Here is a 23,720-nt window from a genome sequence, read left to right as displayed (position 1 = left end):
GAACCGACAGGTCAACGCTGTCACTTCCAGCTGCTTGAATACCCTCAGTATCCTCTGCATCCTCCGCAAGACCTTCAAATGGATCCCCCCCCTGAGTCAAGGAAGACCGTCACCCACGCTCATCACCAGCAGACTGGATCATGGAAGTGCACTCTACGCCTGCATCAACAAATCCCTACTCCGCAAACTCCAGACAATACAGAACACCGCCGCCAGACTCGTCGTTGGCATCCGCCAGCACGAACACATCAGCCAACACCTACGAAGTCTCCGTAATACAACAATGTTGGTGGTAGCGTTTCTCAGAAAGAGAAAGCGTCCGCACCTTCTGTTACCGACTATTTTCAATGATCAAGTATACGTGTAAACATTTTCAAGGGTAGAGGTGCACTGCGAACCTGGTGGAACACCCACCACCAGGGGTGTGATACAAGGCAACTTAATGCCCGTGTCAATAATTAGGAAGAAACCAAGTTACAACAAGCACCCTCTATGGAGTTTGGAATTAGTTATGTTTCTGCATTACACATTGGTTATTTCACCACCTTTTCATGTGCTCAGCAGTGGAGATCGGGCTCCCGTTTATACTTTTCAACAGACTTACTAAGGTCTTCAAAATTACTACACTACGTGAAAATCAGAACTGATCTCCACCAAGTAACTTTCGCCTACCTATCAAGATTCCTAACATTTTTGCACGACTCATGCTACGACACATCGGTCTGACCTTCCTGACAATCTGACCTGTCCATCCTGAATGAAATTGCCTTGAAAAAGCCCCTGTGTGGGCGAAACACGTGTCGGCAGTGCAGAGCTGGAGAACTTTTTAATGAGTTTAAAATAAAGATTTTTGAAGACACTACGTACAGTTTTGGATCCATACTTTGAAGCCCATTTACTTCTCATGAACTTGTGTCTAAAACTGATGAAAAGGTGGTGAAATAACCAATGTGTAATGCAGAAACATAACTAATTCCAAACTCCATAGAGGGTGCTTGTTGTAACTTGGTTTCTTCCTAATTACCTACGAAGTCTCCATTGGCTCCCTGTAGAGAAAAGAGTCACTTTCAAAATCCTCACTCACGCCTACAAATGCCTACACAACAACGGACCCAAATACCTCAACAACAGAATCAACTTCCACGTACCCAAAAGAAACCTCCGATCTTCCAGCCTTGCACTGGCCAAAACCCCGCGCATCCACAGAGCCAGAGCAGGCGGAAGATCCTTCTCTCACATTGCAGCCATGACCTGGAACGAGCAACCGGCAGACATCAGACGCGCCTCCCTGAACACCTTCAGGAAGACCCTCAAGACCTGGCTCTACGGCTAAACAGATCTGCCCCCCACCCCTCCACTCAGCGCTTTGAGACCCTCACGGGTGAGTAGCGCGCTTACAAGTCCCTGATTGATTGTTTGATTGCCATTGTGAGATGTCAGAAGTGGTCGTTGCGTGCAGTTAGTTGGGTCCTGCACGGGTAGTGATACGTGGCAGCTTCCCTTAGTTCTTCCATGCCAGCTCAGTTGATGATGGCTGGTTTGTTGGGGGTGGGCTGATAGAGTATTGGGGTACAGCACAGGCTTGACCTGTAGCAGGTCTGTCTTATGCGAGTGTAAGGTGAAGCTAATTATACGGCCTTCTTCAACTACAGTCGGCTGCATAAGTGCGGAGTGTTAGCAGTAGTGAGGGCCAGGAGAGGTCATGTCTTAATTTACGTTACCATGTAATACCCCGACTAGACACAGGTCAGTCCTTAATAACTTACAAAGGATTGAAAGTTAGTGTCTTTGCAATCATGGAGAGAGTGTCCTGGATGGGCAAATCCATATCTGTGGACTGTAGATTTTACTTAAAGGATCGAAGATGGTTCAAAGTTCTGTCTCCGCGGTATGGGTTGGTGTAGTTACCTCGTAAGCCGCCGTATTTCCACCTCTCTAGTGAACTGTAGAGACTTCATATCTGGCTGGTAGTGAGCCCCAGAGGTTGACAGCTTGCACTGCACTCACATTAGATGCATTTGGGTTTTAATGATCTAAAAGCCACATGTGATACAGAAACATGCTAACCTGAAGCCACGAGCCTTGTAATAAAAGCAGATATGCCTATCTGCAGCTATCTAACCTTTATGCAGATATCTCGTCCCTTTTAATAGCTCCACCTGCTGTCCATCTGCACATCTGTTGGCCTTGAGGTCATGAATGACCGCACTGAAAGAATAGCTATACCCAGTTTTTTCCATTTTAAAAAATAACTACAGACCAAGAAATGGATTGCTTTCTGTCCGCATTGCAGTGTAGAAAATCTGTAAAAACCGAAAACGAAACGGGGGCATTAGTAGTGTAGCTAGAAAAGGTTAAGAGTGCACAGACCAGGGTGCGGAGTTTGGGACAAGGTGTGTGCGGGGGTGAGTAGTGGTTTCAAAAAACAATGGTCCTTAGGCAGTCGGGGATAATCATGAGAAATAAATATAGATCAAAATAGGATTCCAGCCGGACTGGGTTTAATTACGCATATAGTTGTGTAGTCCGTTATCTATACAATATCAAGTGGGACACGGCCTGTGTCCTACTACCACATATAGACAGGTGTGACATACATAGAAGGTGGGTATCAGGCAAGAGGAGACAGTCTGCATACAATCAAAATTTGCAGACTAATGATTCAAGAGTACACTATTGTGACTTTTCATAGGATCATATAGTCAAAAAAATACATGTGAAGGGTGTCGACGACGTTTCGATCCCTATTTAAGGATAACAGGATCATCTTCAGGACATTGTGATTCATGCCTTATTTACATTTCTACCAAAAATCAAGCCCAAACATATTGGAGGAAAACATTACAGTTGGTGTATTACAAGGGGAGAAACGGGGAAGGTAATGGGAGAAAAAGGGGGATATATATACATGGGTTTAGTGCAGTGTACAATATACATAAACATATACATAGTGAAGTAGTGTGGCTCACTGGTTAGAGGCGGCAGACCCGAGAGCAGAGGACGGCCCGGGACCAGGGTTCGATTCCCGGCGCGGCAGGTTTCTGGACCAGGGTCAGCGGACTCGATAATTCTCTCGCCTCGGTGCCCACTCTGATCAGCGATCACACTCGGCAACTCTGGGCATTAGCTTGCCTCATCTTCACTAACGGCCCCACCAGACCACCGGGGATGCCTGGTCTCACCCTGGAGATACCCATTAAGGGACCATCTCTCAGGGAAGCCAGGAAGGGTTTTGCAGCGGTCGAAGCGCCTTGGGACCCTCCGGGTAAGTAGTGCGCTATATAAATGCCTATACATACATACATACATACATATAATTTAGACATGTCTAACCATCGAGTTCTATCAACAAATGGAGTGAATTGTTATATTTACTGGGCTGTTAACGTGGACTGGTATGCTAAAATCGTAAAACAAGGTGGTTTGGTAATACACTTGAAGAGTTAAAAAGCCGGCGGGAGTTTCAAAATGTGGACAGTGTCATTCTGTGTTGGTTTGGCGCAGTGAGCAACACAGAATGACACTGTCCATTTGTTGATAGAACTCAATGGTTAAACATAGGGATTTTTTCTTTTCTTTGAGGTACAGGTGAGCAACACTGAAGGACAAGATGGAGGAAGCAATATGGACAGCAGGAGGGATGCAATACAGTAGAGAGCGAGGAATGTGGGTAGCGGGGGGGCCTACAGGCTAGCAAATGAATACAGAGCGTTTGGGGGAGCACATAGACGGAAAAACAATACTCTGGAAAAAGCTCATGAGGGTTAGTGCAACAAAGAGGGCGCTGGAGAAGAATTACAGGTGAGAGAGACCAACACAAAGCACACTGGAGTGAGGGGACACAGTGTACAAGGGAGACAGCTGGAAAACACATGCACTTTCATGGAGTGCTTAGCCAAAGATAACAAAAAAATAGTGCTTCAAAATTGACCAGCGGAAGGACACAAGTAATGCGTCAATGCTGAAGGGGAGGGACAAACACAAGAAGAGGAAGTAAAGTCCACAGAGGCTGACAAATAGTAACTAACCAAATGAGAGTGACAATGACGCCACCAAAGTTAAGCAATAGGCGGCTGTAAGTCCCTGTAAGTTAACTATAGGTATTGTTGCCAACTGACAGCTTACGATGCCTGATGGGCGAGGCCTAAAAACAAAGGACATGAGTCATATAGCTTTGCCCTTTTTAGGTCTCGCCTATGCAGCGCGCATGCGCTGCTGAGGAGGGCCTTTAGCCGTCACTCTGCTCACACTCGTGCTTGTGGAGGCATCCACCTTGCGGGAGCGAGCAGGGGTGCACCACAAGCGCAGTGCTTGAAAATGAGCAGATTGCGTGCGTGCACGTACCACTCACCTCCCGCTCTCCCTCTCTCTCCACGATTCTTTTGTAACCTTGTTCTTGTTTTCCAGTCATTTTATGCTGTACTGTCAGGGTGAAGAATACTTTAAATAAACGCACCATGGTTGAATCAAGCAAATCTAGGACACCGAAAGTGTCTGTATATGAGAACGAGCAAGCACAAGCAGAAAAGTTTACAAAGACACGGGCACAACTTCAGCCCCATGACAAAGTAGACAATTGTGCAGGGCTTCAAGCTTTTAGGGCTGTGTCATGATTAGGGGCTCCTTGTATGCCCTTCAAACTTGCCACACCCGGCCTATCAGATAATCCTTCAGATGCTGACTGTTTTAATTATTTTATTTTTATAGCACAGGCCACATCAATGTGGATGACAGCGATTTACAGTGAAAAGGCATACCGTTTAAAGCTGCATGCATCATGCTCAGCAATGCATATACCACTTAATTCAAATAAGAGGGAAAGAAGAATTTTTCCATAGGACAGTTGTTTCTTTTTACCCAAACTACAGTTACAGCATAAGAAAGGAGGACGACCACATGACTTAATCTGTTTCCTAACTGCACCAGTCTTATCACCAGGCAACTGCTTGATGTTTAAACAAGCATTGGTATAGCCAATAGGTCTCGCCTTTGGTACCTTATAAGTGTTTAGTTATCCAGCACAATATCCTTGGTGCAACAACATCAAGTGTTGCATAGACAAACACCTATAAGGTCCCAAAGGCGAGACCTATTCGCTATGCCAATGCTTGATTAAAGGTACTTTTCGATTGAGAACAATCAGATTTGCGACTGTTGTGCATTCACAAAAGGCGATCTAGCAATCTTTTTTTTTTTTTTTTTTTTTTAATTTTTAAAACCTTTATTTGAAAAAAGTGCACACAGCTATTCAGCCTGACATCCCGGAGGCAAGGCAGCATATCTAAACAGGAGAACAATAGTGCAAGAATCAATGTCACAGTACAGTGGAGGTTGATTTTATTTTTTTCGTTTCATAGAGGAACATAGAGAAAGAGAAAGAAAAAAGGCGCCAGAAAAGGCGCAAAGAGAGTGGCAATGGAGTACAAGAAACCAGCGAAGCGTTGTTAGAGGGGCAGGGGGGGAGCATAGGGAACACAAGCATGGAAACAGGAGAAAAGGCCAGGAGAAAGGAGGGGAGAAAGGAAAAAACAGGATAATATTTACAACGTGGTGCAGTTGGTGTCACAGGCTATGGCGACAGATGTTCCTCCAATAAGACAGGTTCCGGGGGTATACAAATGTCTCCCCTGTACGCATTCCAGGCCCCCCACAATTTCAGCCACTTTTTGGGCTTACCCCTGGCAACATAGACCGTCTTCTCCCTGAACATACACCAATCCATGTTGGCTTTCCACTGCACCACCATGGGAGCTACTGAAGCCCCCCACTTCTGAGCGATATCACGTTTAGCCACCATGTTGCCAAGGGTCACCCACTGCGTCTGAGCCACATTGTGGTTCGTCGGTCCCCATATGTTGAGGAGGCACCTCCTAGCTTCCGCATTCACCACTACCCCAGTCACCTCACCCATAGTCAGGTGCACACGTCTCCAGTAGGAGGCTATGGCAGGGCATTCCCAGAGGATGTGCATAAAAGTGGCAAGGGCACCACAGCCGCGGCGACAAAGTCCATCGACCGAATAGCCCATATGCACAAGCCGGGGGCCAGTTACGTACACCCTATGCAGGATCTTAAGCTGCACCAGCCTGAGACGGGAAGAGATGGCTACCTCCTTAGGGGAGGACACCGCACTCTGCCAGTCCTCATCATCGATTTCCAACCCATCACGCACCCACTGATCCCGTACACCCAGGAGGAGGTCAGTGCGAACATTAATAAGCTTCTTATAGGACAGGGAAATGGCGCTGTCCGGCATGTGGCCGTCCAGCACCCTGTCTTCCAGCGGAGAGCTTTCCGGGATCGCCCCCTCCTCCGGTTTAGCAGAAAGCAATGCGTGTCGCAACTGGGCATACCGGAAAAATTCCGAGGTACCCAGCTGATATTCTCCCTGCAGCTGGGAAAAGGTCTTAAGCTCACCTCTCGACAACATATCATCCACCCTGGAAATACCTATAAGGTCCCACTTATCGAAACCTTTGGTGTGCCACAACTTGCCCAGGATGTCCGAATCGTATAGTGGGGTAAATCTAGTCAGCCTACCTTGCCAGCCCTGCGCCTTGGTGATAGCCCTCCAAATATGGACCGCAGTTTTCGTTGGGCCCGACATCCGCCTGTCCAGAGACCTCGAGTAAAGCGCCCTATAGTAATTACCGCCACTCAAGAGCCACTTATCCATTGCGTATCCAGGGTTATTTTCCGGACCATAGAAACCGTGATTGATGGCCGCCAACTGGGAGGCCCAGTAGTATCTACGCGCGTCCGGTAGCGCTATTCCCCCATCGTACCACGGAAGCGTAAGCTTCGTGATAGCGATGCGGTGCCGGCCATCCCAAAGCAGGGCACGTTGAAGGCCTTCGATCTCCCGGAAGTATCAGGCGGGAACCGGATCTTGAGTATTCTGCAGGGCGTACAAGAACCTGGGCAAGGACATCATTTTAAATAATGCCGCGCGCCCAAGTAAGGAAAGCGGAAGTTTGCGCCAACCCTCCACATCTCGCCGAAGGCGGAGAAGAGGGGGAAGCAGATTGTGTTCATAGCGCGCCTTCGCATTGCAAGACATATAGATCCCCAAGTACTTAAAGCCCTGGCTGGCTACCTGGATGCCGCAGCCTCTGGGGAGGCGCGGTGTGTCCCCTTTCAGTACATACAGGGAAGACTTGGCCCAGTTAATAACAAGGCCAGAATACCGGCCAAAAAGCCTCAGTACATCGCATGCCACAATAAGCGACGTGCAGGGGGAAGTGAGGTAGAGCAGAATATCATCTGCGTAGAGAGAGACTCTGTCCTCAAAGCCAGGGGCCCAGCTGATACCATGTAGATCCGGGTGAGTCCGCAACAAGGCCGCGAGTGGCTCGAGTGCGAGCGCAAACAAAAGAGGCGACAAGGGGCAACCCTGCCTGGTGCCCCTGTGAAGAGCAAAAGTCACCGAAACACGGCCATTAACAGCAACGTTAGCCAGCGGATCAGCGTACAAGAGCTTAACCCATCCCACAAACACCGGGCCAAAACCGAGCTTCGCCAACACTGCCCACAGGTAACTCCACTCGAGAGAGTCAAAAGCCATCGTGGCGTCTAAGACGCGAGGACAGCCGGCTCCTCAAGGGTATGGGCCCTGGCCAGGGCGCCGTGAAGTCTACGCAAGTTAAGGGCAGTGTTGCGGTGTGGAATAAAGCCCGACTGGTCCGGATGCACTAAGTCGCCGATAACACCAACCAGACGATTGGTGAGTATCTTGGCGAGAATCTTAGGCTCGGCATTCAGGAGGGAGATGGGACGGTATGACCGGCACAAGTCCCTCGGCTTCCCTTCCTTATGGATGACCACGACAGTGGCCAACCTCTGGTCAAGGGGAAGTAGGCCTTTCTCCCGTGCCTCCAGGAACATGTTACGCAGGTGTGGAGATACCACATCCGGCCTGATCTTATACAACTCAACTGGGATACCATTGGGACCAGGTGCTTTGCCCGATCGCAGTGAGCGGATCGCAAGTGCGACTTCATCTACAGAGACGTCCCTGTCCAGGTCATTGCGTTCTTCGTCCGACAGGCACGGGAGATCGACAGCTGAAAGAAATACTGTCGAATCGGTCTCAGACCGGTCCGAGACAGAGGTGTAGACGCCTCGAAAGTAGGCAGCGAAGGACTCAGCAATGGCACTTGGATCAGTGACAACAACTCCGTCCTCCCCCAATATCTCGGGTACAACGCGGCTAGCCCTCTCTCTCCTATCCAGCCAGGCCAGCAACTTCCCGGCCTTGTCGCCGACGTCGTAAATCCGACCCGGCTGTTCTTTAGCTAGGACGAGGGCAGCGTTAGTAGCAAGAGCACGGTACTCCGACTGTTTGAGTGAGAGATCATGCAGGAGAGCTGGATCGGGCTCAGCCTCCAACTGGGAGTCCATCTCCATGATCTCCGCCTCAATGCATACCAAATCAGCATCTCTAACTCTACGGGCTTCCGCTATTAGAGCAAAAGCCTCGCCCCTCAAAACTGTCTTAAATGCCTCCCATAGAGTTGCGGCCGACGTAACCGACCCCTCATTTTCAGTGAAATAGAGATCGATGGCCTTGGCTAAGAGATTACGAGTTTTGGGATTGCGGAAGTACCACGGGTTAACAACCACCGGCCGTTCCGACATGATAATATCGAAATCAAAGGAGACCCACAGCGGGAATGATCAGAAACACCCCGTGCCAGAAAACGAGCCTCAGAAACAGCAGGCGCATGAGCCGCCAGTGTAAGGACGTAGTCGATTCTAGAAAGACTACCGTGGGCGCCAGAGTGGAAGGAATAGTGACTTTGTGTGGGATGCAAAAGCCGCCAACTATCTACCAGCCCCAGCGTCTCAAGGAAAGTTGGCAGCCACAATTGGGAGCTACGGAGGTCTCTAGGCGGATGGCGGTCCAAGGAGCCGGAGCAAACCGAGTTGAAATCACCCCCCACAATCAACAACCCAGCGGGCAAATTCAAAATGGCGCCACCAAGGTCCTGGAAAGTGCTAGACTGTAGGCCCGGGGGAACGTAAACTGAAAGTAATGTCAGGGCACGCCCTTCCCATCGTCCTGCCACGGCAGCGTACCGCCCCCTCTCATCGATCACAGTAGTGTCAATCTCAAGCGGAAGGGATGTATGAACAAGGACACCCGCCCCCCGAGATCCCGAAGAGAACCCTGAATGAGCCACCATTTTGTACCCTTTACGATTAAGCGCTTTACATGTGTTTCCAAACAGGTGTGTCTCCTGCAAGAGAACAACATCCGGCATATGTCATTTAATCAATTGAAGCACAACCCCTCTCTTAATACGGTCACCCAACCCGTTAACATTCCAACTGAGAACTCGTAGTTTCCTACCCCCCATCGTCGTGACCCAGGCCCCGCCCGACCCCAGAAAGCCTCAACAACAAGTGAAACAGATCAGTACACACAACCCATTGCCTAAGAGATAGAAAGAGAGAATAAAGAAAGAACAAACAAACTTCCCCACCACCGCCCCCCACCCTGCACCCCTGCAGCAGACTAAAAAGCCCCCCCAACCAGCAGTGTGCCTGTCGCCCCATAAACTAATCTACAAAAAGACCCTAGAGGAGTGAGGAATCTCCGCAACCCCCTCCCGCCATCCTCCATGTAGAAACAGAAGAAACAACAAGAACGGGAAAGCTTTGGTATCAGCAGTCACAGACAGCAGGAACACCAACCGCCATAATCAGCACAGCATAACCTAGTCCTGGAGATCAAGGCCACCAGTTGCGCCTCTGGAGCGCTCGTCGTGCTCCTCTTGACGTTGCGGCAAAGTATCCAGCCAATCGCTCGCATTCTCTGGCACATCGAAGAACAGGGCTCGGCCCTCATACTCAATCCGTAGTTTAGCAGGGAATAGCATAGAGTACTTAAAACCCATGTCTCTAAGGCGCCGTTTCACCCCTGCAAAGCTCTGACGTTGTCTCTGAACGGCCCTAGTGAAGTCCGGGTAGAAGTGCACCTCAGAGTTCTGAAATTTAAGTGGCCCATGTCTCCTGGAGGCTTGAAGGATCACATCCCGGTCTCTAAAGTTGAAGAGCCGGGCAATGATGGGTCTAGGTGCAACACCCGTCTTCGGAGGGCCGCCAGGTATCCGATGAGCCCGTTCCACAGAAAAGAAGTTACTCAGTCCAGATGGTGCGAGGTGTGTCTGTATCAAGTCCTCCATAAAAAGGTCCACGGCCGCCTCTTCCGCTCCCTCCGGTATACCAATGATGCGAACGTTCTGTCGCCTTGCACGCCCTTCGAAATCCTCCAGCCGTTTGGAGAATTGGTCGTTAACCGATCGTAGGGTCCGGACCTCCGCTTGCAGGTCCGAGACGTCGGTAGTCAAGCTGGAGGTCTTAATATCAAGGGACTTCACCCGATCATTGGTCTTTCCCAGGTCGGCCCTGATCAAGTTGAGATCAACGGCCAGGGTGTCCACCTTATGAGTCAGGACCTCATGTTGCTTTTGCATTTCAGTCCTAATGCCCGCGATGGCCCCCATGATATCACTCAAAGTGGGCTCAGAGCCATCAGGCGAGCCCGCGCGTTGCGAGTCTTTAGAAGGGGCCACCACAGAGGGCGAGGTCCGTTGCTGGGCATAACGGTCGATCTTGTTCAACTGTGTCTGAGTTGTCCTCCGAACCCCTCTGTTCGTCGTCTTGTCGGGATCTCCTCTGCCGGCCATGATGGACCCAAGGAGAACAAAGGGCTACACCGCCCGGACATGGGAGGCAGATGTGTAGAACAGAGGCGAAGCCAGCAAATAAACCAGGCCGACAGCAGGCGACTTCGCAGCTACATGCACTCCGCAAGCAGGGATCGGAGATCTCCACTTCGCATTCCAATCATGCGGAGCATCGGCACGATCATCGGCCATCCATGAGACAATGGCGCATCCCTGGCAAAAAGTTCAGCTCGACGTCACTTCGTCTAGGAACAACGGATTTGAAAGCGGAAAGCAGTTCCTGCGTCCGCGACCTCTCACCAATCGAAATCCACTAACGTGGAACAGGATAGCCGGCAGGATATTTGCGGAGGGTCGGAGGGTCCGCGGAGCTCCGAGCTTACGCGCCATCTTGCTCGCCCGCGAAGCTCCTCCCGATCTAGCAATCTTAAATCTATTTACTCGCTTGCAATATTAATTACATTAATTTAATACTATACATTATTAAATCCCATGCAATAGATGTGGAATGGGTGATGCAAGCAAACTTTACCCTTAAAGTTTGTCACTATTGTAATGGATGTTAGTTTGTGAGCGTTAACAAACTTTCCTTCAATCCTTTCTTACCTCGGAAAACATCAGGAATTTACGCCAAGCAAGGAAAGTTTTAAGCCCATCTCCCAGATGGAAAGGCAAATGGAACACCCCTAAATTCGTGGCTTTGTATGAGGAATGTGTTTCTCCAAAATCAGAAAATGCATTTTTTAATGAGGGCAGCCTTGCCCCAAAGTGGAATTCTAATGTATGTAGAATTCTACAATGACTATCAAAAAAAAGTCACACGACTTTCCTAGTGGTATGTCTGGAAATCTACGACTGCTGAATACCATACAAAAGTGAAAGTTTCTTGAAGCGAAAATGGAAATCCCCAATATACTTTGTTTTTTGTGCATAGTCCCAAAATGTGTGTTATGAGGTTTACTTAATTTTTGAAAACTTTTTTGATATTGCGGTTTAAACTTCAAGGAATATAATGCTCAGTTTCAGATTTATAAAACACTGCATATTTCACTATTATCAATAAATTCGATTGCACACAAAATGTCTAAATAATTTTCATTTATTCCAGCGCGGATGGCCCTGCCGCCTCCCGACCCAAGGTTCATCCTTCGAGGCGCCCGGGCTGAGGTCAACACTTTGCAGTTTTACTGCGGGGACCAGGAGCGGGGAACACCCGTTCTGTTTTCTGGGTGAGTAATGCATCGATCAAAATCCTGGTGAGTCCTGAGGATGCTTTGCCGTTAACTGACTAAATAAAAGCTCTGCAGAATTTGGTAACTTTGAATTTACTCTGCATTTTATGTGGACGAAGATGCAAATTTATCTGTTGACATAAAAACCAGCAAATGAAACTTATTGGGCCAGATGTATGAATTCTCATTTGCAAAAATTGATCATAAATTGTGCACCGACTTTTTGCAAATGGAAAGGAATATTGCAGACCGACCTACGTACTAGTAGGTTGGTTTCAGTGGCGGCTGGCATCTACGGGGGTAGGGGTGCGGGCGCGCTCACCAGGGCCGGCTTTAGGCCTGTGCAAGCTGTGCACCTGCACAGGGCCACCAAACCCCAGGGGCCACCACGCCAATATATATCCTTAATATAATAATCCTCTGAGGATGGATACATATTTGCGTGGCGGCCCATGGCAGGGATTTGGCGGCCTCCGGCTCTGTTCCACTTCCAAACACACTTATCCCCCCCTACCTCCCCTTCTCTGGCCTCCGCGCTCCGCCCCGCCCGGACCCCCTCTTCCGGGGCCCCCTACCTATGCTTTCTGCCCAGGGCCACCATGAGCCTAGAGCCGACCCTGCGCACACCAAAATATTATATTAAAAAAACTTACCTGAACCGACACCTTCCGCCCTCCGCCCTGGAACTCGTTTCAGGAACTGGATGCAGTGCGGACACCAATCCTGGCGCTGCTCTCATGATGTGGGAGCAATGCCCTGATTGGAGGGAGTGGCCTCACTCGACGCTCCATAGGACACAGGAGCCCAGCACTTACTCCAACCTAGCTGCCTTAAGACAGCTGGGTTAGAGGTTTTAAGGTGCACGTGTGGCTGGCCATCGCAAGAAAGCCGGCCAAGGGACATGCGCACTTTGAAAAGTGCACAATAAGCCCTCCCTCCTCTCTCTGCTGCTGTCATTCAGCATTGGCCCCGCCCCCATTCTTTCGTTTCATTCAGGACGGGCGAATGAAAAATAAAATGGTAATGAATTGCTTTTTTATTTGTCATCTTTTTGGGGTTATTTAAGTGGGGCGACGCTACTCAGCTCTAACGGAGGAGCCGCCCCTGGTTGGTTCACAAAATTCTGAAACTTAGTGGGCCTCAGTTCGACCTCCCTCATTAATATCCATGGGGGAGGTTGCAAATTGCAATCCACTATGATCAGCTAAAAGGCACCAGAAAGTTAAACTTTTTTTCTAAAATAGCGTTTTTTCCAGCATTCTCAAAGGGTAAGGGCTGTCCTGGAGACCCCATCCCATCTGCGAATGAATTACCACCAGTTTTGAATTGGTGGTAAAATATGAATGTTTTGAGACTGGATTTTGTTATAAACCGTAATGATCCGGTACTTGGAAGGGACGCCTTAAACATTACTCTTCCAAATAATTTCTTAATATTTTCGAAACCTATTTGACGAGTTGTAAAACCTTTTCCGAACCATTAACTTGCATAAGTACTTACAAAAAATGTTTTAGTGGTCGCAAACCCCCAGATTTACGAGTCTGAGGATTGCGCCCATTAAAGCACTCTGCACATCAGCCCCACTATGCGGGAATGTGCTCGACGAGTTGCCACCAGAGTCTAAATGAACGCCCAAACGACCACAAAAGCAGAACCTCTTGATGGGACCTTTGAGGGCTTGGGTCCTAGGTTTCGAAATGGATGCATAAGAGGTTTAAGACAGATGCAGCAAAGTACTGTTGGTCCTGGATTCTCTCCAAAGCATCTCACGTATCATCTTTGCCAGGTGAGGGTGGTGGCAAAAAGCCACTTTGCCTAGGGGGATGGAAATACTTGCACCATCTTTGCTTGAAATCAAAAGCCCTTGGAAAGATGCCCTCAGGGAAGGTGGGATGTGCATCTATGGATGAGTGAACCCAGTTGTGCATGAGGGAACACCATTGTGCATGAGTGAACCCAGAAGTGCATGAGGGAACACCATTGTACATGAGTGAACCCAGAAGTGCATGCATGAACCAGATGTGCTTATGTGCATGCATGAACTCAGATGCGCATCTGTTTATGTGTGAACCCAGTTGTGCATCTGTGCATGAGTAAACCCAGATGCTCATCTGTGCATGAGTGGACACAGATGTGCATGTGTGAACCCAGTTGCGCATCTGTGCATGCGTGAACCCAGATGTGCATCTTTGCATGCATAAACCCATATCCACATTTGTGCATTAGAGTGAACCCAGTTGTGCATCTGTGTCTGCATGAACCCAGATGCACATCTGTGCATGCGTGAACCCAGATGCATATCGGTGCATGTGTGAACCCAGTTCACATCTGTGCATGAGTGAACGCAGATGTGCATCTGTGCATAAGTGAACCCTGATGTGCATCTGTGCAGCAGTGTGCATAAGTGAATCCAGTTGCGTGTCTGTGTATGAGTGAATCCAGTTGTGCATCTGTACATAAGTAAATCCAGTTGTACATCTATAGGTGATTGAACCCATATGTGCACCTATGCATTAGCAAACACATATGTGCACCTATGTGTGAGTGAACCCAGATGTGCTCGTGTGCATGAGGGAACCGCACTTGTGCATGAATGAACCCAGATGTGCATGTGTGAACACAGGTGCACAACTGTGTATGCATGAACACTGGTGTGCACCTGTGCATGCGTGAACCCAGATGTGCACCTGTGCATGCGTTACCCCAGATGCATATCTGTGCATACGTGAACGCAGATGTGAATCTGGGTTCACATATGCACAGATGCACATCTTTGAATGTGTGAACCCTGATGAGCATCTGTGCAGGAGCAACCCCAGTTGTGCAAAAGAGAACCCAGTTGTGTATGAGTGAACACAGTTGTAAATTATGCATGAGTGAACCTAGATGCACCACTGTGGATGAGTGAACCCAGTTGTGCATGACTGAAGAAAGTTGTTCATGAGTAAACACAGTTGTGCATTATGCATGTGTGAACCCAGAAGTGCATGCTTAAACCCAGATGAGCTTCTGTGCATGTGTGAACCCAGTTGTGCATCTGTGCACCCAGATGCGCATCTGTGCATGTGTGAACCCAGATGTGCATCTTTGCATGCCTAAACCTAGTTGCACATCTGTGCATGAGTGGACATAGATGTGCAGCTGTGCAGGAGTAAACCCAGTGCATAACTGAATCTAGTTGTGCATCTGTGTACAAATTAATCCTGTTGTGTGTCTGTACATGAGTGAGTCGAGTTATATATCTGTGCATGCATGAACCCAGTTGCGAATCTGGACATGTGTGAACCCAGATGTGGATCTGTGCTTGAGTGAACCTAGATGTGCATCTGTACATGAGTGAATCCAGTTGTGCACCTGTGCATGAGTGAACCCAGATGTGCACCTATGCATGAGTGAACCCAGATGTGCACCTGTGCATGAGTGAACCCAGATGTGCACCTGGACATGCGTGAACCCAGGTGCACATCTTTGCATGCGTGACCCCAGACTGCACATCTGTGCATGTGCGAACCCAGGTGCACATCTGTGCATGGGTGAACCCAGGTGCGCATCTGTGCATGCGTGAACCCAGATGCGCATCTGTGCAAGCGTGAATCCAGATGCACAGCTGTACATGCGTGAACCCAGTTGCACATTTGTGAATGAGTGAAACTTGAATTGCATCTATGCATGAGTGAACCTAGATGTGCATCTGTGCAGGAGTGTGCGTAAATTAATTCAGTTGCACGTCTGTGTACGAGTGAATCCAGTTGTGCATTTGTGCAGGAGTGAACCCAGATGTGTCTAAGTGAATCCAGTTATGCGTCTGTGTACGAGTGAATACAGTTGTGCGTCTGTGCATGACTGAACTCAGATGTGTATCTATGCACAAGTGAACCCAGATGTGCATTGGGCATGAGTGAACCCGGTTGTGCATCTGTGAATCCAGTTGTGCTCCTGTGCATGAATGAAACCAGTTGTGCATCTAGGAGTGAGTAAACCCAGTTGTGCATCAGTGAATCCCTCTGGCTCATGTTCCTTCTTCCAACTGCTTGTATGTTTGTTAAGTGTGTAGGCTTTCTCAGTTCATCACAACGATGTAGATTTGATTCAACCGCGCTGCTTATTTTATTACGCCCCACGACTTGCATTTGATAGAACTGTGCTGCTTGATTAACTCTACCACTGCTTGAATTTCAGTTAACCTTGCCAGTTCTTCTTTCATTCCCACTGCTTGTGTTGGAGCCAGCAGTGCTAGTTAGTTTAGTCCTTACCAGTGTTTGCATTTGAGTGAACGGTGCTGGTTAATTTAATCATCACCACTGCTTGCATTTTAGGGACCTATGTCGGCTCACTTTACTCCTTGCTTATGCTTGAACTGTTGCAGTTCTGTTTTCAGGTTTCACCTGGGACAGGGCATGCGCTGTCAGCAAGATCTTTTGCAAACAACAAAAAAAAGCATTAAAATGGCTTTGAGCCAGTCCATTACTTACCATTAATTACATTGGATGGCTTTGATGTCACTCTTGTTTCCTTGCTTCTTACTGGTCAGCACCTCCTGCTTCCCTCATGCGCTTCTAGGATTGTCCCTACCGTGGAGCATGGACCAGGTGCAGCTTCCTGTCTGTGGCCAGTGTCCTTCCACTGGCTTGGGTCTCCTGCAGGTAGTTTTTTTTTTAATTTCCTACTGTTTTCCATGTACTCTATAAGAGTGCATGTTTCTGCAGTCCTTTGTCTTCCGTCCCACCTCTCTTCCTCCTCCCATTGTCTGGCTTCTGCACCAACCTCTCTCTCCAGCCCCTCCCTCTCTCCCCAGCCCCTCCCCTGGTTGCTTCATCCTCGCTGTCAGTTGTGTTGCAGCTGTGCAACATCACTTTAAAAAAAAGAGCTCTTTGACGGAGTCACGCTGGTTACATTCATAGTCATAATCCTCTTTTTACTCTTTACTCGAAGCCATGTTGCCTAGCAGCCCTTTGCTGCTGGGCAACGTTTAGGAAAACATTCGGAAAGCCAGTAGATCTTGTTTAGGGGAAACATGTTGGTTGTGTCAATGCTTGTTTCTTCTAACTCCGTGCATTTGAGTGAACTGCGCACACACTCATTTTGTTACTTTCTGCTGCTTGCTTTTGAGTGAATTGGGTATTAGAGACTATGCTCCACACAACTGTCTGCTCATGGTTGAAATATAGTAGTTTGTTTTTCTCCTTCTAACGCTTAGCATTTGAGTGAACTGCGCATGTGCATTTTGTTACTTTCCACTCCTTGCATTTGAGTGAACTCTGCTTTTTTTTTTGCTCTATCCAAATGCTTTTGAGTGAACTGGGCTGGATCATTTTCCTTTTTTTATTTTCTTTCATTTCAGTGGGCTACCTGCTGTCCCAAGTTAGATGGTTTAACCCTCCATTGACGGGTAGTAACTTGGTTTCTTCCATTTTTTCCAAACGGTGGCTGCTCGAACAATTTGTTACATACATTTTACAGCTGTTCTAGCCAAGAGAAGAGCTTAGCAGTGAAGGATGAGCAGGCCTGGCAGCCAGGTTCACTGTGTTGTTGGTAGGACCCACGTCGTAGGGGCAGTTTCATGGTGGCTAGATCTGGAGCGTGGGCCTCTGCGTGGTCTTACTCAAATGCAGGATGGTCCATAAGCAGCTTGATTATCCATTTATGTAGCACTAGCCAACAGGTGCTGGGCGCCCAAGCTTCCCATCCCTTGAACCCCGAACGGAGGGATCAAGTCACAGAGAAAGAGTGATAATAATTAGTGTTGGTAGTGCACATCAATGTCACTTCATCAAAAGAAGCACTCTCCAAACCTTTTGTAGCCTCTCTTTACACTCATAGGTGAGATACACACATAGCTATAAGCATCATATATGCAAGTCGATGGTTTATAGTGCATATTTTTCATTTATAGATCATATTCAGGGATTGTGGCGATGTATGATCACGTTTTGTTTTCTTTGTGCCTTGAAGAGGCCACTACCCTTTTTTTAGCTCTATTAAAAAAAACTAAAATTTATTCCAAATTAAAATGTGGAAAGAGTAGTTATTTTACTCATTGTAAGTCATATGCATCTTTACCACCTATTGATGAGTTAATCTTATGAATGAGTCAAAACGGCGTGTCTCCGCTGCTGCAGACATCCAACGCCTCAAACAATTTCTCCACATCATCCAAATTTGAACGTCCTATTGTTTGCCAAGAACATCAAACAAAAAAACCAACACAAACCTGGTTCAGCCAGCCTAACCCTCAATGAACACATTGTAAAAAAAATAGAAAGATGGCCTGATGCCAGCTCTCTCTTCTAACGAAAGTGAAACTGTTTTCTTCCAGAGAGTGACTTCAGAACTGCTGTTCAGGCCCATGCACTGTTGCATCTGAATGGTGCAAACGCCCTGATCCATGTCTCGCAGGGTCCACACTGGGAGCCCTTAAGTGCATCCAACACGCCAAGGCACGTCTCATCCAGGGCCTGAGGAAATAGGAAGACATCAACTACATGGGTTCCTATTGCCACCCTGCACCATCTTCGAAACCAGCTTATTTACAACTCAGTTGGATTCCCTATTTAGCGAGCGCTGCTACTTTCGGCTAGATACCCGGCACATTGAATTTGCTGCTCTTTCAAGCCATATCCTAGACTCCGGATGGCATCGCGTCCTACCTTAAACTGGTGAGATTCTTTCCAGTTCCACATCGTGTTCCATACCTCCCGGTACACACACTACCATCTTGCATTTCCTTCGTGCAACCTCTACTAAGGCTCATATCTGAACCAAGGCCCCGGACCATACACCCCCCACCAGGCCGACTGAACCCTCATCACGACCTTACTCTTAGCCCTCTTAGTGACTTTCATCAGGCATTTTAATAATAACCCTGCCTACAGCCTCACATTGTGACATACAGCAACTTCCCAGGCATTTGCTTGATTGCTTAGTCCTGATGATGATCCCATAACCATTGTTGGGGATCGAAACGTCTTCGACAATTACATCTTAACTCTGAACTTCAAATTAAGAATTATGTGGAGTGTGGAGTATAAGATGTCTGTGTTATTTTGACTACTGTTAATTTGTATCTTCGCTAAGATTCACTTTTAAGTCACTTGCCTGTGGTAAGGAAATCTGCTCATTTCCAAATACCCTGTCACGTCCTGCTCACTTATTGTTTGTGTATTGTCTTGCTTTATATGTGTGTAAATAAATTCTAAATACTGTCCATCCGGACACGAATAGACCCCATCTTGATTGAAGTATTGTGGTTATCTATATTGATTCTCCTTGAAAGGGACCGCTTTCTCTTAAATATTATTATTTACAAAGTCATCTTGGCAGCAACCCCCTATCTTGCAGACAAACACCCATCTCTGGTGGTTCTCAGCAGTCCCTCAGCCAGGGCACCATCAGACTGCAGACCATCAGACTGCAGACGAAGGAATGTGAAAAAGAAATCAACAAGACATCAAGACTTTTCCGTCTATGCACTAGGGGTCTGGAAGAGCACCCCCATATCCATTAGGACCGCCACATCTCTGCTTCAGTTTAGGAAAGAGTTGAAGACTCATCTCTTTAAAGAAAACAATCTATGAACCATCCACAACTCTGCTAACTCTGCTTTTACTCATTGACTTTAGGCTTGTCTTGGACCCTGTACACTGCTCCTCTGCCTTTTGGCTTTGTTTGTGAAATGGAAATACCATATACCTACGTATATTTGAAAACAAAGCGGGATGCTTGTTTGGTGCATTTAAAAGATGGAGCAAAGTAAATGTTCTGCTTCAAATGTTCTAATGTTTGGGTGAAGATGTCTGAGGAATGAGAGATGGCTTTGAACTGCGGTGTTTGTTATGTGTGTGTCTGACAACCCTGCTCAGTCTGTTTGGAAATGCGGATCACTCTTCCATACCGTGTCTTACAGAAAGCAGGCGTCTGGCAATACACAAGCTTTGCTTATGCCCAGTCAGTAAACAATGTCAACAGTCCTGGTCCAACCCTTGGGCTCCTTGCATACATTATTAGTGGAGCTTCAGCACTACAATCCCTTGTCCTTTCTTGCTTTAGGGCTCATGGCTGTCTTGCTGTCACTGGCCAAGACAAGTAGAACATACTAGGACCAGCACTAACATCTCCGCATAATTAAACTCTGTCCCAGATAAATTGTAATATCTGTATTCCTTGTTCTCTCCTTTGCCAGCTCCCTGCCCTACTCCTCCTCATCCCAGATTTCACAGTGGTCCACTAAAGAGCATCCTTCATGCCAATTCTAATACCCATCCAAGGTATGATGGCACACTCATCACCTGATGAACCTACAATGATTCTCTCCTGAGTACCACATAATCTATAAAACATACTCCATACGGTGTATACAAGGCAGGGGATGGCTGTGCTGAAACTTACCTGACTGAGACAAATTGGATCTCAGGAGACCAGTGCAGTTCAGTTCAAATAAATTTATTTGATTCGCTCGAATCATAAAAGTTTACATACATACATTAAAAAATAAACCAAAATAAATGCACGGTAACATTTTGTACAAAGGGGAAATAAGCTCCTGCCATTCTGCAACACATTTATGCAAGATGCAAAATATGAAAAAAAGCCCTAAAATCTCTAAAAACTTAAATTCATGTTAAGATTCATAGCGTTTCCTGATTAAAAAAGCAATTCTAATGAAGTTAAGCACAGCACTGCAAATAACAGCAGTAGATAATTAAAACCCTCCTGGTAAGAGCAGGGACGGATTTCCTTTAAAATTGGCTTGATAAAACGTGCCCTTGGGTCTTTATAAATTGTGCAAAACAGCATAAAGCTCATTGTACTCTGATGGGTTGAATTATTGCAAGGACCGGGGGTTAGGCTCTCCCACCAGCGCACCTGTTTAGGAAAAGCCACAAGAAAGTGCAAAGTCGGAATCTAGTCATAAGGAAACGCGAGTGAACATGCATGGTAAAAGACAAATCAAATTGCAATTGGCTTTGAGACTCACAATCTGGTGTTCCATTATCCTGATTAGACATACACAGTTCAGCTCTGCACGCTTTTTATGACCTGTTTCATGTTTGATTGGATACCCTGAGGGTTATCATAACAATTTTCCAAGCCTGTTTTATAAACGGGATCTTTAACGTAACGAAGCCAAGGCCGTGACATTGCATTATCAAGATTCATACAGTCTCTGAGAATACTCCTTGAGAATAATAGGTCCTCTGAAGTCCAGATTTTACCCCATAAAATCAATGGGGCAATATTTATCCTATCTTTCACAAAATCCATACCTACTTCAGAGTGGCAAAAACGTTCAAGAACGGGGAATCATCAATAATCTTTTTAAGAATGTATTCTCTAAAATCTGAATCTGGGAACTTTTATGGTAACCCCATACTCCTGCCCCAAAGGTGGCTACCGATAGACATTTTAATTTATATAGGGTTAACATTTCAGCTACCGGCTTGTGTCCAAGCATACAACCAAAGCGAAAAAGGCCCTCTATGTTCTGCTGGTTTGTTGGATCCGAGCCACAATTAGGTGTCTCAGTTTAATTTATTATTAAAAACATTCCCCAAGTAGGAAAAAGTTGACACCTTTTCAATAACTTTTTCCCTTACTACACATGTCCTTGTTTTTGTTTGGTTGGGGCCACATACCATGATAAATGATTTGCTAAAGTTTACCTTTAGGTACAATGCTAACATATATTCAGTAAACGCATTCAGACATTTTTGGAGGCTGTTGCCCGTTAGGGTCATCATCACTGTGTTGTCTTCATAGGACAGTAATGGAACCTGTTTGCCTTCTATGCTTGGGAAGTCCAATTTCTGTTTTGACAAGAATGATTCCAGTCCATTTGTATATACTAGAAATAAAAAAGGGGCCAGGATACAACCCTGGTGTACCCCTTCAGTAGAAACATTGGGCCTGGTCTTCTCTCCCTCAGGACCAAAACGGATAGCTACAGATGTAGATGCGTGTAACCTCGTAACAGGGTAACAAGGGGTTCTTCGAAACCCATATTTTCCATCAGTGTCCACAACTTCCCCCGACTCACTGAATCGAAGGCACTGGACAAGTCCATGAAGGCCAGGTGGATTGCCCCCCCCCCTCCACGTCCCTCATGTACTTGCCCATAATAATGGACAAGTTGAGGCACTGTTCATTGGTTCCCGTCCCATTTCTGAAGCCGTATTGAGTATTAGATATGAGTCCAGAGGCATTAGCCCATGACTCCAAACGTGCCAGGATTACCCTCCCCATGGCACCAATTAAAGAGATCGGCCGGTAACATGTGGGGTGATTCCTGTTACCTTTTTTAAAAATTGGGACTGCCACTGCATTTCTCCATGATAATGGGATACGACCCACTATTGCTGCTTTAAAAACATTTAAGAACAAGGGACCCCAGTGCAATACAAGGATGTGGCCAACACCAGACGCGAAAGAAACAAGAAATGCAGCAGATGACCGAGTCTGGAAGCGAACCATATTGATGCATGGATCGAGAGTCTGGAGCAACATCCTTCCGAATATTTGGCTCGTGGCATCACCCTGGAGCTCAGAAAGTAGCTGATGAAACATCTGTCCATCCATCGTTGAGGGACCCGCTTAAGATGGAACCTTTCGTTTATATGCACAATCCGTATTTGCCCTCGTTGTTGTATACATGTAACATGATCTTCTGCTCTCATTCTAGACCCACACAATGCAAATACCTGTGTGTCCATACATGCCCACACACACATATATATATATATATATATATATATATATATATATATATATATATATATATATATACCATATCACTGCGATTCTCATGCTTTGGTATCGCAATGCGTGACTTGATCAGATTAAGCGTCTTCATGCAGAACAACATATTATTAAAGTAATAACAAGGTTACATGTGATATTCGGATGGACATGTCCCATTTCCTCGCCTGCGCTTTGTCTGCCATCTCCTTTTCCCATTTTTAAGACCGCTTGTTACTAGTTAATCATCACCATCTCATGTCTCCCTCACCCCATAAAACGTCGCCGTTCTACCTTAAAGGCCTCCTCGTTACAACCTTTGCTCTTAAACTCTTCCCCTGCAAACACATCACTCCAAACCCTTCACCGTTGACGCCTAAATGCTTGTCGTCATCCATAAACCCTTTACCCCTGCTTCCTTCACTATTAAATCCTTCTTTGTTGAACCTTTCACAAATAAACCGTTCCTGCTTTAGTCCTAAACCCTTCGCCTTAAACATTCACCTTTACCGGTAAACTCAGCTCTTCACCCCTAAGCCCTTCACCCCTTAATTCTTCACCTCTAAATACGTCACACTTCTTTCTTAAATTCATGCAACATCTGTTAACATACTTACAGTACATACATGGGTGCTTGTCAAGGGCAGGCACCTTCCTTAGTTATAATTCAGAAGAATGTCTGGGAGATATATCTGTATGACTGGGACATAAGACTGAAACATGGAAATTTAGGGTCCTTCATAAGTAGGCAGCCTAGAGGTGTGTCTGTTATAATCCAGAGTACAGGTATAGGCCAGGGCCAGGAATGATGGCGGAATGCTGGCCGCCCTCACGCCTGCATCTTGACATGGGTGCACCTATGAAGCCGCGTTGGCAGGCTGGCCAGGGAGATGATGCGCGGGACACAGGAAGGAAGGCGGAGCATGTGCGGTCAGGTGACAGTCTGTTTGTGGCTGTATGTTACAGTATTGAGTGACAAAGTAGCGACCTGTAACATATTGCGCGTAGAATACCAACCTTCACCGTATTTCCTTATACATCACAATATATCTCATAAAGGTAGTTT

General features: G+C 46.9%; 1 protein-coding gene across 4 annotated transcripts in view; it reads left to right on the top strand.

The window, feature by feature from the left end:
- Positions 1 to 23,720, top strand: part of GNB1L (G protein subunit beta 1 like) — a 425,377-nt gene that overhangs the window by 215,281 nt on the left and 186,376 nt on the right. For all 4 annotated transcript variants that reach the window (XM_086942634.1, XM_086942633.1, XM_086942635.1 and 1 more), the window contains one exon: positions 11,800 to 11,920. In XM_086942634.1, coding sequence (XP_086798760.1) covers positions 11,805 to 11,920 — 116 coding nt within the window. In that variant the 5' untranslated portion in view covers positions 11,800 to 11,804. The remainder of the gene's footprint in view (positions 1 to 11,799; positions 11,921 to 23,720) is intronic.

This window comes from Lissotriton vulgaris, chromosome 11 (genome assembly GCF_964263255.1).
Source record: "Lissotriton vulgaris chromosome 11, aLisVul1.2, whole genome shotgun sequence".
Lineage (NCBI taxonomy): Eukaryota > Metazoa > Chordata > Amphibia > Caudata > Salamandridae > Lissotriton > Lissotriton vulgaris.
Note: the sequence above shows the minus strand (reverse complement) of the source record. Positions and strands in the feature narration are given on the sequence as shown.